Source organism: Callospermophilus lateralis, chromosome 9 (assembly GCF_048772815.1).
Source record: "Callospermophilus lateralis isolate mCalLat2 chromosome 9, mCalLat2.hap1, whole genome shotgun sequence".
Taxonomy (NCBI): domain Eukaryota; kingdom Metazoa; phylum Chordata; class Mammalia; order Rodentia; family Sciuridae; genus Callospermophilus; species Callospermophilus lateralis.
This window is the reverse complement of record NC_135313.1, coordinates 7,864,260-7,879,506: the sequence shown is the minus strand read 5'-3', so window position 1 is coordinate 7,879,506 and position 15,247 is coordinate 7,864,260. Positions and strand designations below refer to the sequence as shown.

Sequence of the window (15,247 nt, the reverse complement as noted above, 5' to 3'; positions counted from 1 at the left end):
AAAATAGAAAACTCCTCTTTTAAAATGCCAGTTATTGTTGAAATGGGGTGATTTATCACATAGAATTTTGTCCTTATTCTGGATGTGGCTGATACATGAAGTGTCTTTAACATTTTCCTTTATCCTTAGAGTTCTTGTAAACTGGTAGTTAGATCTGGAGGCTTCGTTAGATACAGGTTTGTCGTGAGCTATGCCTGGGCTGCACGGGGGCCGCCATGCACCGTAGCCTATTGAATAGGAGAATCTGGTGTCTGGAAATGACCAAAGGACATTTCCTCTGGCTGACTGCCCTGACTCCCGTGAGCCCTATTCAAGGTCTGCCAAAGGTCCCACACAGCACCAGAGACAGGGTGACCTGCTGTAGCCACACAGCCCCTCTGAGATGAGTGTGACCTGCCAAGATGCCAATCAACCTGCTGAGTGCCAGACATCTGGAAGCAAGACCCCACCCTTGAAACCTTTCCCTACCTTTAATAAGCCACGGAGCCATCTTCTTTTGTCTAGCTCCAGCTCCCTGTGGACTAAACCTATCAGGGCTCTGCATTTGAAAAAAAGACTCTTTGTCTTTTTTCTTCACTAATTATTCTAGACTTTAATTTCTCAGGCGGCTTATGCCTTCCTCAGCAGGAAGAAGAACCCCCGCAGCAACGAGATATGGGTCGTCACCCCATACAAGTTCATTTTTTTCCCCCAGGAAGACGTGGTGGTTGGTGCTGTACAATTTTCTCTCCACATCTGCTTGTCCTACTTTTGGTAGTGGTTAAATTAATCAGACAACTTGGTTGTTGTCAGCCTGATCCATCTGTTATAACCTTCAGCCTTCTTTCTGATGGTTTTAGGCACTGTTGTTTTTTAATGCAAATGATTCAAAACCATCTATTAAATGGGGGATGAGGGATAATATATAGAAAATTATAAGAATCAGATTCCCAAAATGTTAACGGTTGTTCATTTGGGTGTTGGGAAATTACTTTTTTTTTTTTTTTTTGTATTTTTCTTTTTTTTCAAATTTCTGAAATTGAACATGAAATCTGCCTGTGCACATCGAATGGAGGTGAGATACAGGGAGACTTGAGAGAAGGTTCCAAATCCAAGCTCGAGAAATGGTAGCCAAAGTAGTCCAGAGGATGCCGGTAATGAATCTGGACGCAACTGGCTTTGCTTTTGTTTTCATCTGTCCAGTGTCTAGTCTGCCTCCTGAGAGTGTCCTTCCCCTCAGAGTCTCTCCTTCTCTCCCCCCAGATTCAGATTGGGTGGAACTGACATGAAACATACCCACACTACTCTGGCCAAAGCCAGTAGGACCCTTGTCCAAGACCTGCTGAGTCTTGAGCATCATCGCCTCCTGGAAGCCCTCCCTCTCCTGGGGCACGTGCCCCTCTTCTTTACCAAGGTCCAGCTGTCAGATCTCCCATCCCTGTATGCTGCCTGGCCTGTGGCTGGTGCTCAACAGGTGATATCTGAGTGACGCCCACATGCTGAGTCAACAAGGGGCTTACATATTAGATTCAAAGATCCAAGGCACTCTTGCATATGTTGCAGGAAATGTGCTGCAGCTTCAGGCCCTCCATTGTAACCCCAGCCATACCACCTTTTCTGAGCCAGTACTCTTAACCTACCAGGTATTACTTGATCCCTACGGTCACCACTGGGGCCTCAGCCTCCCCTCCTGCCCGGCCCCCAACTTCCCCTAGCCTTTGTCTGCAGAAGCAAGAATCAGCAGGAGGTTGGGTTATTGCCTTAAATGAAGCCACACGAAAGGGACAGTTACCTTAAAGAGCCACTACCATCCTCAGATTAACCCTTGTAACTTTATAACTTGGACACTCAAGGGAGTGGATGACTATCAATGTTGGCCTCGGGTTTTTTTTTTTTTTTTTTTTTTTTCTTTTTTTCTTTTTGGTACCAGGGATTGAACCCAAGGGTCTTTAACCACTGAGCCACATCCCTAGCACACACCCTACCCCCTCTTTTTAGATATGTTTTATTTTGAGACGGGGTCTTGCCAAGTTGCCCAGGGCCTCACTAAGTTGCTGAGACTGGCTTTGAACTTGCGATCCTCCTTCCTCAGTCTCCAGAGTTGCTGAGATTGTAAGCATGCACCAGTACACCCAGCAGCATCCCCCCTTTTAAAAAATATTTTTAGTTGTAGATGCACACAATACCTTTATTTTATATATTCATTTTTATGTGGTGCTGAGGATTGAACCCAGTGCCTCACATGTGTCACTGAGCCACAACCCCAGCCGCAGCAGTCCTGTTTTATTTGTGTGAATTTTTTGTTTAGAAATGTAGATACCTTTCTGTCCAGTCTGACTTTGGCCTAAGGCCATTCTGACTCACCAGCTCTAACTCTACTGCTTTGTCTATAGAAGCATATGAGGTTCTTTTCTTGTGCTAAAAGGTTTAGACTGTCAGAAAAGATATAAGTATGAATCTAAGATCAAATTCCTAAAATCTGTCCTCATTTTTCATGCTTCTTTAAAATATTTTTCCTATATTTAACAACAGAGAGGGCTGGGAGTGTAGCTCAGTTGTAGCATGTTTACCTAGTATGCAGAATGCCCTGGGTTTATTCCCAGCACTGAAAGAAAACAAACAAAAAACAATAAGTATCATAGAATGTTAGTTGGGGGTTAAAAAAAATAGCTGGGGCTGGTGTGGCACACTTGTAATCCAGTCTCAGGAGGCTGAGGCACAAGGATCACAAAGTTTGAGGCTAGCTTCAGCTACTTGTGAGACACTGTCTCAAAATAAAAAAAAAAATAAGAAAGATCTGGGGTGTTGCTCAATGGTTATGCACCCCTGGATTCAACCCCGGCACATACACACACACACACACACACACACAAAGCAGTGATAATATCTGCTCATTTCAGAAATGTGCAAAGACAACCACTGGTAGAACAAACTGTAACTTTCATACCAGTGAACAGATGAGTCTGTTAAGATTATTGATTGCAAAATGACTGTGGCCAACCTAAAAAGATGAAAATGTGTTAAAAAAAAAAAAAAAAAAAAAAAAAAACTCTTGGTAGCAACAAGAAGGCTAGAGAACCTGGCTGAGATAAAAGTCAGAACCCAGGAGAGGCCGGGCAGGATGCTGCTGTCAGCACTGCTGCCCCTGGACAAGCCTCCTCCTGCTGTTGTGTGTCTTGGTGTCATTGGCTTAAGATACAAGTCCCACATCAAGTCATCCCCGCCAGCTGAGTTCTTCATGCACCCTCATGGGTGACAGAGTGTCAAGAGGTCTTTCAGCTTCCATAGGAGGAAGCTGGGTCTGGTATCCCAGTTATTCAGTGAGGAACCCCTGATATGATAGGAAGGGAGATCAAATGCTAGGACACACTCACACACACACACACACACAAACACACACACACAGACATACACAGTAAAAAACAAGGCAGGTCCTCCCTACAAGGGAAATTTAGGGCAAAGAAAATCTGATTAATCCATTAGCAGGCACAGTGGTGCACACCTGTTAAACCCTGCAACTTGGGAGGCTGAGGCAGGGTGGCAAGTTCAAGGCCAGCCTCTGCAACTCAGCTGAGACCCTGTCTCAAATATTTTTTAAAAGGGGGAGCTGGGATAGGGCTGCAATTGTGGCTCAGCAGTAAAGCACTGGCCTAGCCCGTGTGAGGCCCGGAGTTCGATCCTCAACACCAAATAAAAATAAATAAATAAATAAAATAAAGCTATTGTGTCCAACTAAAAATATTTTTTTTAAAAAGGGAGGAAGGTGGGGGTGTATGTCAGTGGTACAGCACTTGCCTCACATGCATGAGACTCTGGGCTCAATCCCCAGTACCAACAAAGGAAAAAAAAAAACAAAACACAATTCTGTCTTGGGGGCAGCAGGCTAAGACAGCAGTAACACTCAGGCTGTGGTTCCCAGGGCAGCAGGGGACCATTGACAAGGACATCAAAGTCCTAGGGTAATGGCAGGATGGGACAGGTGGGCCCAAACTCTGGAGGAAGAAGGATGTGTGACCTGTTAGGAGGGGCAGCAACTGAGCCCCAGAGCAGCCAGATACTTTCAAGAGAGTGGGAGACTCTGGCCTGAGTGTGACTCTGGGACCCAGGGAACACAGCCCCCCTTTGACCAGTGCAGAAGAATCAGCAGCAACTCCTGCAGGGGCTGCTCTTCCAGGCTGTCACCAGGCACATGTCAGGCAGGAGGGGGCACCTCAGCCAGGCCTTGCTGCTGACCTCCATTTCTATCCTCTTCAAGGGCTGAGCTTGGAGCTGCTCTTCCCAGTCTCCATGAAGCCCAGAAGCGCTGGGCACGCTGAGGGAGGTGGAGGCAAATGAGAAGGGCGCCCTTAGGTGTGAACCCATGTCTCCAAGGCATGTCGGTGGACAAGTTCCATATGTCACAGGCCACTGGTTACCACGGAGACCAGCTACCAGAGGCCTCTCTTCAGTGGCCATGGTGACCTGTGCTCCTAAAGAAAGGCCCCCTGGAGTCCAGAGTTGATCTTTGGGAATAACTTCAGGGTGCATGACAAGGTCTCCTGGCAACTGTGTCAAAGGGACCTTGGGTGCTCCTGTCTCTGCAGAGTCCCTCACGGGCCATCAGTTGCCGGCGGCTCCTCTTCTTCCTCCCCACCCAAGGGCCCCCAATGGCTTGTGCAGGGCACAGGAGACTCACCCAGGGCTGGCCAAGGCCTTTGAGTTTGGTTAGAACGCCTGCTGGGGAGGAGGCAGGCAGGCGTGTGTGTGTGTGTGTGTGTGTGTGTGTGTGTGTGTGTGTGTGTGTGGATGGTGGGTGCCGCCCATAAAATGTGCTTCTGAGAAACACCAAAATGTAGACAGGGTCACCTCAACAGACCTCCATGATGGTGGCTTTTAAATTTTCCCTCTTCCTTTAGACAATCCTTTTTTTTTTTTTTTTTTTTTATAAAATACATGTAGAGTTTGCATCTTAACCAAAGAGGACGGTTAAGCATTATTCGGTATATTTGTGTTGTTGTCCAGAAACTTTTCATCTGTGAAACAGAAACTGCACCATTAAGCGGCTCCTGCTTCCTCTCTCCCTGCAGCCCCTGGTGAGGTTTCTAATTTTTTAAAATTGGTTTTCATGTTTGCTTATTTGTACTTCCTAAATATCTACAACAGGCATTTATTGTTTATATGATTGAGCAAACAATGTTACCTGAAACCCTGTACCATCTCCTCCACCAGGGCACCAGCCGGCAGGTTGTCTGCAGGTCAACCTAGATGGACAGACCCCAGGTCTCCCTGCACCTCCCGTCCATGGATGCCAGGCCTCCTCTCAGGAGGAAAAGACCGATGGATTTGCATCAGGACAAGTTTCATTCATTAATTGAGTCTTGACTAAGCACTGGGTAGGTCCCAGGGATTCGGGATGTGATAGAATTTCATGGCTACTCATCCCTGTCCCTCTGTCATTAAGTCCAGAAGGGCTGTCCATGAAGAGTCACTCCCAGCCCCTAACTGTCCCATGCCTCTTGCCACTGAGATCCTTAAGCCTGCAGGTCCAGTGCTCTGCTCCCTCGCGGTACCCAGGCCAGCCTACCTGGAGGTGGGAAGGGCGGCAGGCAGAGGGAACAGTGCTCACACGCTCGCCCCACCTGCTCTAGGACAAGTGAAGAACCTGCCCTGGGCAGGTCAGGGAGGAAGCAGGGTTCGATGGTGATAAGGATGTAGAGAGTAATTTCTCCCCTGCTAATCTGAGGGCATCTGATACAGGCTGGGGCTGTAGCTCAATGGTAAAGCATTTGCTTTTGCATGTGTGTGAAGCACTGGATTTGACCCTCTGCACCACAAAAAAAATAAATAAACATACTGTGTGTTCATCTACAACGAAAAGTATATTCAAAAAATAAATTTAAAAGCAGTGACGCACACACACAGAAAACCCCAGCTAGTGCCAAAGTGTGACACTGGGGAATGTCAGGGTACCTTTGGTTTTTCAAACAAGGAACCAAAGCTCAGAATGCGGGGGTGGGGTGGGGGCATTGCCTGATGCCAAGAGGCAAAGTGGTGGCAGCAGGGCTAAGATTAGAACCAGGACCCTGGGTCCCTGGAAACCTCTGCCGCCCATCATCTCCACCAGGCACAGATCCCAGAGCGGAATGGAGGCCAGGGAAAGTCTAGGGGGGAGGAGCGTCCCAGGTGCAGGCCCGAACCTGCAGAAAGAAATGGAAGGACAACCAGCTGCAGGGGAAGGACCTCAAAGGGAGGACCCACTGGCCTCCCTCCCCCAGCTACCTGAGACGGTTCTGCAGGGCTTTTAGCTGGGGCTGAGGGTCTGGAGAGACGTGAAGCACATGCATGTTCCCTGGCACAATGTGTGTCCTCAATATTCATGGATCAGTGTTTGTTTCCCTCAAATCTCAAATACGTGATCAGGGACAGGAGTTGCTAAGGTGCTGGTCAGAGGGTCTAGGGTAAGTCAGGGACCGGTCATGAGGATGTCCTGGCAGAGGAACGCAGGTGAGGCTCTCCCTGATGGCATGTGGCCCTCAGGATGAGGCTGCTTCTCCATTTAGGAGGGTTCTGTTTCCTGGTGTCCCCCTTGGCCATCGTTGTCAGCCAGGGCCTGGGCCCTGCTTCCATGAGCTCCAACAGTATACAGGGAGCTGCCCACGGTCAGCCTGCTGAGGCTGTGCGAGCTGTGGTGGGGGAGGGGGCGGCAGCAGTGGGTGCCGAGGCCCAGGGCTTCCCGGAAAGTCTCCTGGAAACGGGTGGACATGAGGCTGTAGAGCACAGGGTTCACAGCTGAACCAAGGTAGAAGAAGACGCCAGAGACGAGGTGGACGCACTGGAAGGCCAGGAGCAGACCCTCTGTCCAGTGGGACACCAAGCTCCACATGAGGCGGTCAGCATGGAACGGGGCCCAACAGATGCCGAATACCACGACCAGCACATCTGTGGAGACAGAGAGGGCAGGCTGGGTGCTGGGGGCTCTGCCTGCCTTCCCCTGCCTTCCATCTCGCCTCCTCCTACCCCACAGGCCACCCAGCACTGCACCCTCCCAGGAGTTTCTGGAAAGGCCCTATCCTGGCCATGTCCCTTGGAGAGAGACCCTTTCCCCTCTGAGTGGGTCACGGTCTTTGCTTCTGACCATGTCCACTGAACTAGCTGTGGGCACCTGAGCCCAACTGGCCCAACAGATCCTCTCCCATGGAATTTGGAACTGGGGGACTCCCAGCAAGGACTGCTGAACCCCTAGTGTGACAGACTGTGAGCCAGGCCTCCTCTGAGGCCATGCTTGCTGACACGAAAGGACAGAAAGGCAGGAGAATGGATCAGGCCACAAGGTCATGAGACCACAGAGACCCCACCTGCCCTGGCCCAGCCTTCCCAGCTTCTGCCTGAACCCGCCGGCCCAGCTGAAGACCTGCTGCGCTAACCCCCCTCCTGGAGAGGCCCCCTGCTTCCAGGTCCCTCCCCAGCAGTGGCAGGATGGGTTAGCCAGGCCCCCCCCCTTCTGACTCCTCCTTGCCCCGGGATTAACCCTCTGTGTCCTCCTGAGGTCTTGGCCACTGGGTGGCCTTGGTTTGTGCGCTCTCTTCTCCAGCTCACTGTCCTCCCCTGCTGTGCCTCCCCATCACACCCTAGCAAGGTGTTCCTCACAATCCCAGATGTCAAACAGAGCATGTCACAGCACACAGCCAGGTACACAGCAGTTCCTTGGGAGGTGGATGGAGTGAGGAAGGGGAGAAGGTCAGTGGGTTCCAGCCCCGCAAGCAAACAGACCACCTTCCCAGGGGTGAGAGGGCCCTGGCTGAGCCCACTGCAGGCTCCACACATGTTTAGGGGGAGAGGGGTGGCAACAGTAGGGGGCACACAGGCAGGGGAAGTGGTTGGTAGTGCAGGCTTCGTGATGCAGAGGTGGGAGGCCAGCACAATGCTTGGCCAGTCCCATCGCAGGGCCATACAAATGACCCCAGACTCTGAGACACTGTTCCTGAATGGCAAGGGGAGTGGGTGGGTCTTGTTCTGGGGATAGGGCTGACCCCAGTCAGCTGGCCCTGACTAAGGTCTTAGCAGGTTTGTTCTGCCCTTGACACCCGCTCCCCACTTGACGCAGGCCCTGCTGAGGGTGCTGAGCTGGGAGCAGCCAGGTCTTGGTCACAGTAAGGTCCAGAGCGGAGTGCCCTGGTCTGCCACAATGGTCACTTCTGCCTTGATTCCTCTGGTCTGCACACAAACTCATCTCCTGAAGAGCCTCTTGAATAAAAATGGCCTTTCCCATGGCTCCCAAGAAACACAGACAGCTTGCAGGAAATCCCCATCTTGCATCTCCCGTCCTCCTGCCCCTCTTTTGGGGAACTTGTTCCCCCAGATCCCTCTGTGTGGTTCCTCAGGGGACTATAAATCCCAGCGTCCTCCCCTCTGGCCCAGGAGGTAAACCATGACCTAAGCTTACCAATCAGAACCTTTCTCCAGAATTTTTCAATAGCTATGAAGGGAGGAGGGCAGCTCCCCAGAAGAGGGGACTGGGCAGTGGCTGTGCTGTCAGCTGCTGCAGGACAGAACAGGGCCAAGAATGTTCAAGAGCAAAGAGGAGAGTCCTGGAGGGTTCAGAGACCTGTTTCTGTCCTCCTGAAGTCCAGCCACACAATTTTCTGGGACCAGGGCTAGATTGGTGTGTGCACAAGGCTAGGGTCCCAAGCTTAGAAGGGCCCTGGTCTTGGCTTAATGCTCTATTGCTGCTGACCTGACATTCTTAATAATTTTTGGAGATTCTGAGTGTTTGTTTTATATTGAGCCTCACGGATTATGTAGTCAATCCTAACTGTAAGCCATTAACATTTATCTCTGGTATAAATTTCTAACAGTCTAAAAGAATCCCTGTACCCGTCTACCCTGTTAGTGTGTGTGTAAGGTGGACACACACACTAACAGGGTAGACGACGTCCTCCAAACCACCCACTTGGCTCCAGAGAGCGGGGCATTCTGCTCCTTCACCAGGCCCCTGGATCCCCATGTCATACCCAGAGCCTGGCTCAGTCTCCCATCCCAGCAGCAACACTTACACAGCATCTTCGTCACTTGTCTCCGGCCTCTATCCTGCAGTGGGACTCTGGGGGTGTCACCATCCCTGGCCACTCTGATGCCCCTGCCCTTGGCCTCCTGTTGCAGCCGCAGCCCCACAAGCAGGTAGAGCACGCTGATGGTGGCCATGGGTAGGCAGAAGAAGAGCAATGCGGTGGCTTGCACCACCAGGTTGTAGAGGGCCCGGGGGCGGACCACCATACACACAGCTGAGTCTGGCACTGGGCCCCGGCAGGGCACATGCAGCTGCTGCAGGCCATGCAAGCTGGTGTTGGGCAGAGAGCAGAGCAAGGCGAGGCCCCAGATGGCCCCGAGCCTGCGGCGCACATTGGCCCGTGTCACCACAGTCCTGGCCTGGAATGGATGCACTACGGCTATGTAGCGCTCCACGCTCAGAGTGGTGACGTTGAGCACGGAGGCCAGGCAGACTGTCTCGAACAGCAGCGTGCGGAAGTAGCAGCCACCAACGCCCAGCAGGAAGGGGTAATTGTGCCACATCTCATAGAGCTCCAGGGGCAGCCCCACCAGCAGCGTCAGCAGGTCTGATACTGATAGGCTAAAGAGGTAGAAGTTGGTGGGTGTGCGCATGGCCTTGTGGCGCAGGATGACCAGGCAGGTCAGCCCGTTGCCCACGGTGCCCACCACAAAGATCAGCAGGTAGGTGGCACAGATAGGCGCAAACAGCTCTGTTTGCTGTGGCCCCAGGTACTTGAGTCTCAGTGCCTCGTCTGTCAGGTTCAAGTCCTCAGGGTCAAAGTGCCCCATGGCCTCACTGCCATTGCAGGGTGAGGGGCTCCTTGCTTCCCCTAGGGACAGGTCTCCAGGGAAAATGGAGCAATTGCGGCAGAGAGGAGTCTGTAGAACAGAGGGAAGAGATATCCAGAAAAGTCAGTTAGGGAATCCTGGCTCTGTCCCAACTCATCAAACCAAAGGTGCCCACTAAGATGACTATTTTTTATGTAGTGAGGGAAGCGGGGGACCTCTCCCATCCCTTTAAAGTGCAATACAATTTCAGAGACATAGAAACGTGCGTCCTTAAAACAATAAAGCAGGGCCATTTGATTTTAGATATCTTGATCTCCTTGAAACCTCTGAATAAATGACAGGTCCTCCTGGGCCCGGGCTTTGCCATGGGCAGCCTCCAGTGGGTAGTGGGTATCTCCCTCTGAAGCTGGGGACTTTAGGAGATACTGGCACAAGGCTCAGTATCATGAGGTCTGCCCCGATTCAAACCCAATTCCAGGCTTGTGACTTCTGGGAGAGAAGTCACAAGCCTGGAATTGAACCGTGGTCCTCTTTTTTAGGAGGATCCAGGAGTTTAATCCATGGAAAGTTCTGACACAGGCCCTGGCTGGCTACTGAGGGGCATGGTGACCATCCATCTGGCTGTGGGGACCCAATCAGTGTGGGGATCAAGGGAGGGAGTGAAAACGCTAAAAAACGACAATGCGAGATCCAAAACTTGGTGGGTTATTCTCTATCACCTGAACCCTTCAAAGCCTAAGTCTCTGACACCTTTGGCACTGCCACTCCCCGGGTCCCCGCTACCCCTGCTCCGGTGCACCCTCGTCCCAGCCCGACGGGGCGGGTGCTGGGCAAGAGACGTCCCCTGCCACCAGGAAGGGTCGACCAGCGCAGCCCGCAGCCCGGGGTCGTCGGTGGCTCAAAAAGGGCAGAAATGACCCAGGCGGCGCCCCCGGGGCCCATCCCTCCCGCAGCGGTCACTTACCATTCCGCCGGCTGCTCGCACCCCTGGGAGCCTGCGGACAGACAGACCGACAGCAGCCGCCCCGCCGCCCCGCCCGTCGCGGCTGGAATGGCGCCAGGGAGCAGGACCGCCCCGGAGCCCGGAGCCCGTGGGGACGCTGGACCCAGGCCGCGCTCACGTCGGACCCCGCGCCCAACCAGACCACAGCGGCGGGGAGACCGGCTCCCAGGAGCAGCTTTTCCTCCCGGACCCCTGGCGGCAGCCGGTTTTACAGTTGAGAAGACAGCCTCAGAGAGAGGAAGCCACCCTCCAGCCCCTTGTCACCGTGTCCCATCTCCTGCCCCACCTTTCAGACACACCTCCCAGGATGCCTCCACCAGCCTCCAAGTCAAGGTGCTCCAAAGAGGCTCACCCCTGGGCTCCACATCTCCAGGCCACCCCCAGCCCCACATTGCTGTCACCGGCTGGCTGCCTCCTCCGGAGGCCTGCAGCCCCGCCTCCAGGTGCTGGACCTTCCCAGGACTGCACAGAAGCCCCCAGTCTCCCTCAGACCCAGAGCCACTTCCCAAAAGGCACACAGAGAGTTACTCCCCACCTGACTCCTGGTACTCCTCTCCTCAGCCCCAAACCCCTGCTCCTTACCCTCTCATGACCTTTGCACCATGACCCTATTGTGGGGGCCATATCACTGGGATGGGGGAATCTAGGGAAGAGACAATAATGCTGCCCCCCAGCCCCCTTCTGCCTCCCCTGAGCACAGGTAAACCCCTGCCGCAGCTGCCGCCAGCCTGCCTCATTGTGCCGTCAGCCCCCTGGATGGAAGTGATTTCAACAGAAACTGCCCCTGGGGGCAAGAGGGACCCCAGGAAGGATGGTCGGCACAAACCCAAGTGCTGGCTCCCACCTCCTCCCAGACCTGATACCTTTCCTCTGTCCAAGTGAGGCCCAGACACCCTCATTGTGACCAACAGCCTCTACAGTCAGTGCCCCCAAATCACACCTTGCGCAGCTCTGGGAGGGATCAAGGACAAAGCCCAAGGACTCAGAGAGGCTGCTTTGGGCTGTGTGCCTCTGTTGGCCTGCGCAGTGGCTGACCGTGGCTATCACTACCGTCAGGGGGTGGGACTGTAAAGATGGAGAACAGGGTAGAACTGTGGAGTAGGACTGTCACTGTTTAACAGCGACTGGAGGCTCCTCCTTCTTCCTTCAAGCCCTTCAGTCCCCTTCAGTCCCCATGAGTCACTGTCTGGGCTTGGGGACTGGGAGTTTGACCCCGAGGAGCCCCCACCAGGACTGCCCTTCCCAGGAACTCCACACATAAACAGCCCTGGCACGGGGAGGTTGTGGGAAGCACAGGGGCACATGGTCCCCAGGATCCTGGGAGACAGGGCTCTGGGTTCCCCGGGGAGTCGACTGCTCCACTCCAGATGAACAGAGTCAAACCTTTAAGAGAGGGGCTGCCACCATGACAGAGAGGCTACCTGGGGCAGGACACCCAAACGCAGCCCCCTGTGACAAGGACTATCCATCCCGCCCCATCACCAGAACACACGCACCACCGAGCACATTCTGAACAGCTGAAATCCCTGTGGGCCCTTAGGAAGTGACCAGAGCCCTGGAGAGGAATGGGCAGGACCCATGCCTGCCTCGCAGGGGCCGAGGTTCCTGCCAGTGCCCAGGGCTGGCAGCATTCACACAGCATTGACAGCGGTCAAAGGCCACCTCCGGCTAAAGCCCCTACAAGGTGAGGGTCAGTGACCACCATGGTAATAGCCCAATTCCTGGGTGACCTGGCCTGGGCCTGTAAAGATGGTCATGGCAGAGTGACCCTTCAGAACTAGTGACATTCTGCTGCCTCTCTGCCCTGCCTGAGGTGGCTCCCCCTGGTTTTCTGGGTATACATTCATCTCCTGAGCTTGGCTGGTGACATCAGTCTAGACCAGGGTGCCAAGGACTCCGCTGCATACAACAGCAAATAAGCCAAGAATGCACAGCTGGAACCTCTGGGTGCTGCTGAGAAGCCCTGGGGAGAGCGCAGGGCTGGGGCAAACACAGGGCTCCCGTGTCTGCTGACTTCCTGGGTCCCCCAGGAGCAGCTGCCAAACATAACCTACCCCCTCAGCTCGGGCTGGCCTGGCACTCCCACTGTTCCCCCACCTATTTTCCTGACTGTGGAGATGAGGGAAGGAAAATGAGATGAGCTTGGGGACACTGAGGCACTGGAGAGGAGGCAGGGGCTGACCTGCAGGCTGGGTAGTGGGGACAGTCCAGGCCCCTCATCATAGGGCTTCCTGCGGCAAACACAGAGCCCGGAGCTGCAACTCTCAGGAGCAGGGCAGACTCACAGGGCTCATCTGGCCACCTCCCTGGTCAGACCTTTCCCCCTGGCCCTGGGGCAGGCCATGGCCAAGAGGGACTGAGCCCTCAGATGGTGGGGTCCCCAACTCGGGGGCAGGTTGCACTCCCATGAGCCACATGGCTAGCACGTGGACATCCATGATCCCTGAGCCCCCAGCCTGGCTCTGCACATAGAAAACCACTCACTCCAAGGAAGAGAAGGGGCAAAGGAAGGTGGCAAAGTGACAATTATAAGCTTGTGAGTCCACAGGCCTGGGGGAGAAGCTTTGTTCTGCCACCAAGCTGGCTATGTGACCTTAGACAAGTCCCTTCCCCACGCTCCAGGCCCACCTTCCTAGTCGATAAAACAGCAAAACCAGCACACGTCTCTCAGGGACGCCCCTAAGTGAGATGATGTGGGTTTAGGCACGTTCAGAGCCGACACCTCGGGAAATGGGGGGCTGCTCAGAAATCTCCAGAAGACCGCAGGAAGCTGCAGAGTCGGGGCTGCATGGGAGCTGTGCTCTGCAGAGTCTGAAAGGGCAAAGTCCCCAGCAGCCAGGGCTAGAAAGCTGAGCCACCTGGAAAGAAGGAAAACCAGACCTATGGGGAGCCTGGCCGCCCTGCAGCTGGGCTGGAACCTCACAGCCAACAGCTAGGACATCTCCAGAGGCTGTCCCCTCTGCCTTTCCCCTTCTTCCAGGGGAGAAGGGCACTAGGACTAACCATTGGCCCTGGCCACCAAGGGCCATGAGGCCTGTTCCCCAGCTACTCCAGAGGACCTTCAGGCCCAAGGCAGGGCCCTGGGGTGCGGGGATCCAGTACCTCCTCTTCCTGGACACTAGGCTCTCACCTCACTTGGGGTGTTCAGGGCTCAGAGTGTGCTGGCCAGAAAAGGCCTGGGTCTCTCCAGTCCTGAGCCTGTGTGGCCTCATGCCATCCCGTGACTAGGACCAGTGCTTACTGGGTACCCATGGGTGCTCTTGGCACTTGCTCATTCAGGGCAATGGAGGCCGCCCTGTGTCCACCCAGCCTTCCCAACCAACAAGCCACATCCCTTGCATTATGAGAGTCTCTCTTGGCCTCTCCCCAGGAATCCTGGAGGCTCATAGTTAAGAACGGAGGTTCAGAACAGCTCAGCCCACCCGATCGGGGCCAGGGCTCGGGATCTTGTTGTCCACAGTAGTTTGCTTACTGTTTTTCTTTTTTTTTTTTCTCTTTTAACTTTTGTCCTGGCATAACATAAAGAGAGTCGGTCCTGTCTCTGTGCCCTCGCTGCATGGGGTGGGGTGATCCTGGGGCCATCTGGCCTTCTGGAGTGGAAGAGGGTAGATGCCCTGTCCTAGGGGTCATCCGTAGCCCCTGGGAGACAAGCAGCCAAACAACCCTAGATGTCCCTGCTCCTCAGGGACTCAAGAGCTGATCAAGGCACAGGCCTCAGAGGGAGCAGGGATGGCTAACGTGTGCCCTGGGCACACAGGACTCAGTGTAGGCAGGAAGCTCGAATCAACAGGCTCACGAAGTGGACAAAATCATGTCACAGGAATGCTGGAGATGTCCAGGAGAATATGCATCTGTGAAGAAGGTGAGGGAGTCCAGATTTCCAGACTCGGCAGGGCCAATTTCACACGCCTGTGTGGGAACCACACCTGGGAACTGGAATTTAAACACGTTCTTGTTTCAAACTTAGTTATCTGAGCGAAGAGACCGCTGCCTTCTGCTCCTTGGTTCTGACCATAGTCCCCGCTTCCTAAAGGTCCAATTTCAAAAATCTACCTTAAAAACAAAAAGTGCAGCCTGGTGCCGTGGCAACGCTTGTGATCCCAGTGGCTCCGGGAGCAGGGCTTTGAGGACGTGTGGGCCTAGTTTTCCTGCTGAAGCCCGTGTTGCCTTTCCCTCATTACGTCTGCCTGAGTTTTCTCCAGAACTGCTCTGCTGGGTGCTGTTCCTAACTCCCCCAGGGCTGCATAACCTTCATGGGCTGGCCTGGCACCTTCCGTGGGCCAGTCTACTATCTTCCATGAGCAAGCCTTTTACCCTCTGGACCAAGGGCAGCTACGCTGGGCGACAAGTCAGGCCTTCTGGGTGTCTTTCCTCCGGATGTCGGTGTTGGTAGTCAGTGCTTAGGAGCTTTTGGTAAAATTCCAAGAGTGACCTAACTAGAGCTTGGTG

At 53.8% G+C, this 15,247-nt stretch overlaps 1 protein-coding gene across 1 annotated transcript in view; it reads right to left on the bottom strand.

Moving 5' to 3' along the window:
- Positions 1-6,514: 6,514 nt before the first annotated feature.
- Nmur1 (neuromedin U receptor 1) overlaps positions 6,515-15,247 on the bottom strand; it is a 13,290-nt gene continuing 4,557 nt past the window's right edge. The window contains exons 2-4 of the mRNA XM_077110277.1: positions 10,760-10,841; positions 9,012-9,885; positions 6,515-6,897 (exon numbers count right to left, since the gene is read on the bottom strand). Of these exons, the coding sequence (XP_076966392.1) occupies positions 6,515-6,897; positions 9,012-9,885; positions 10,760-10,841 (1,339 nt within the window). The remainder of the gene's footprint in view (positions 6,898-9,011; positions 9,886-10,759; positions 10,842-15,247) is intronic.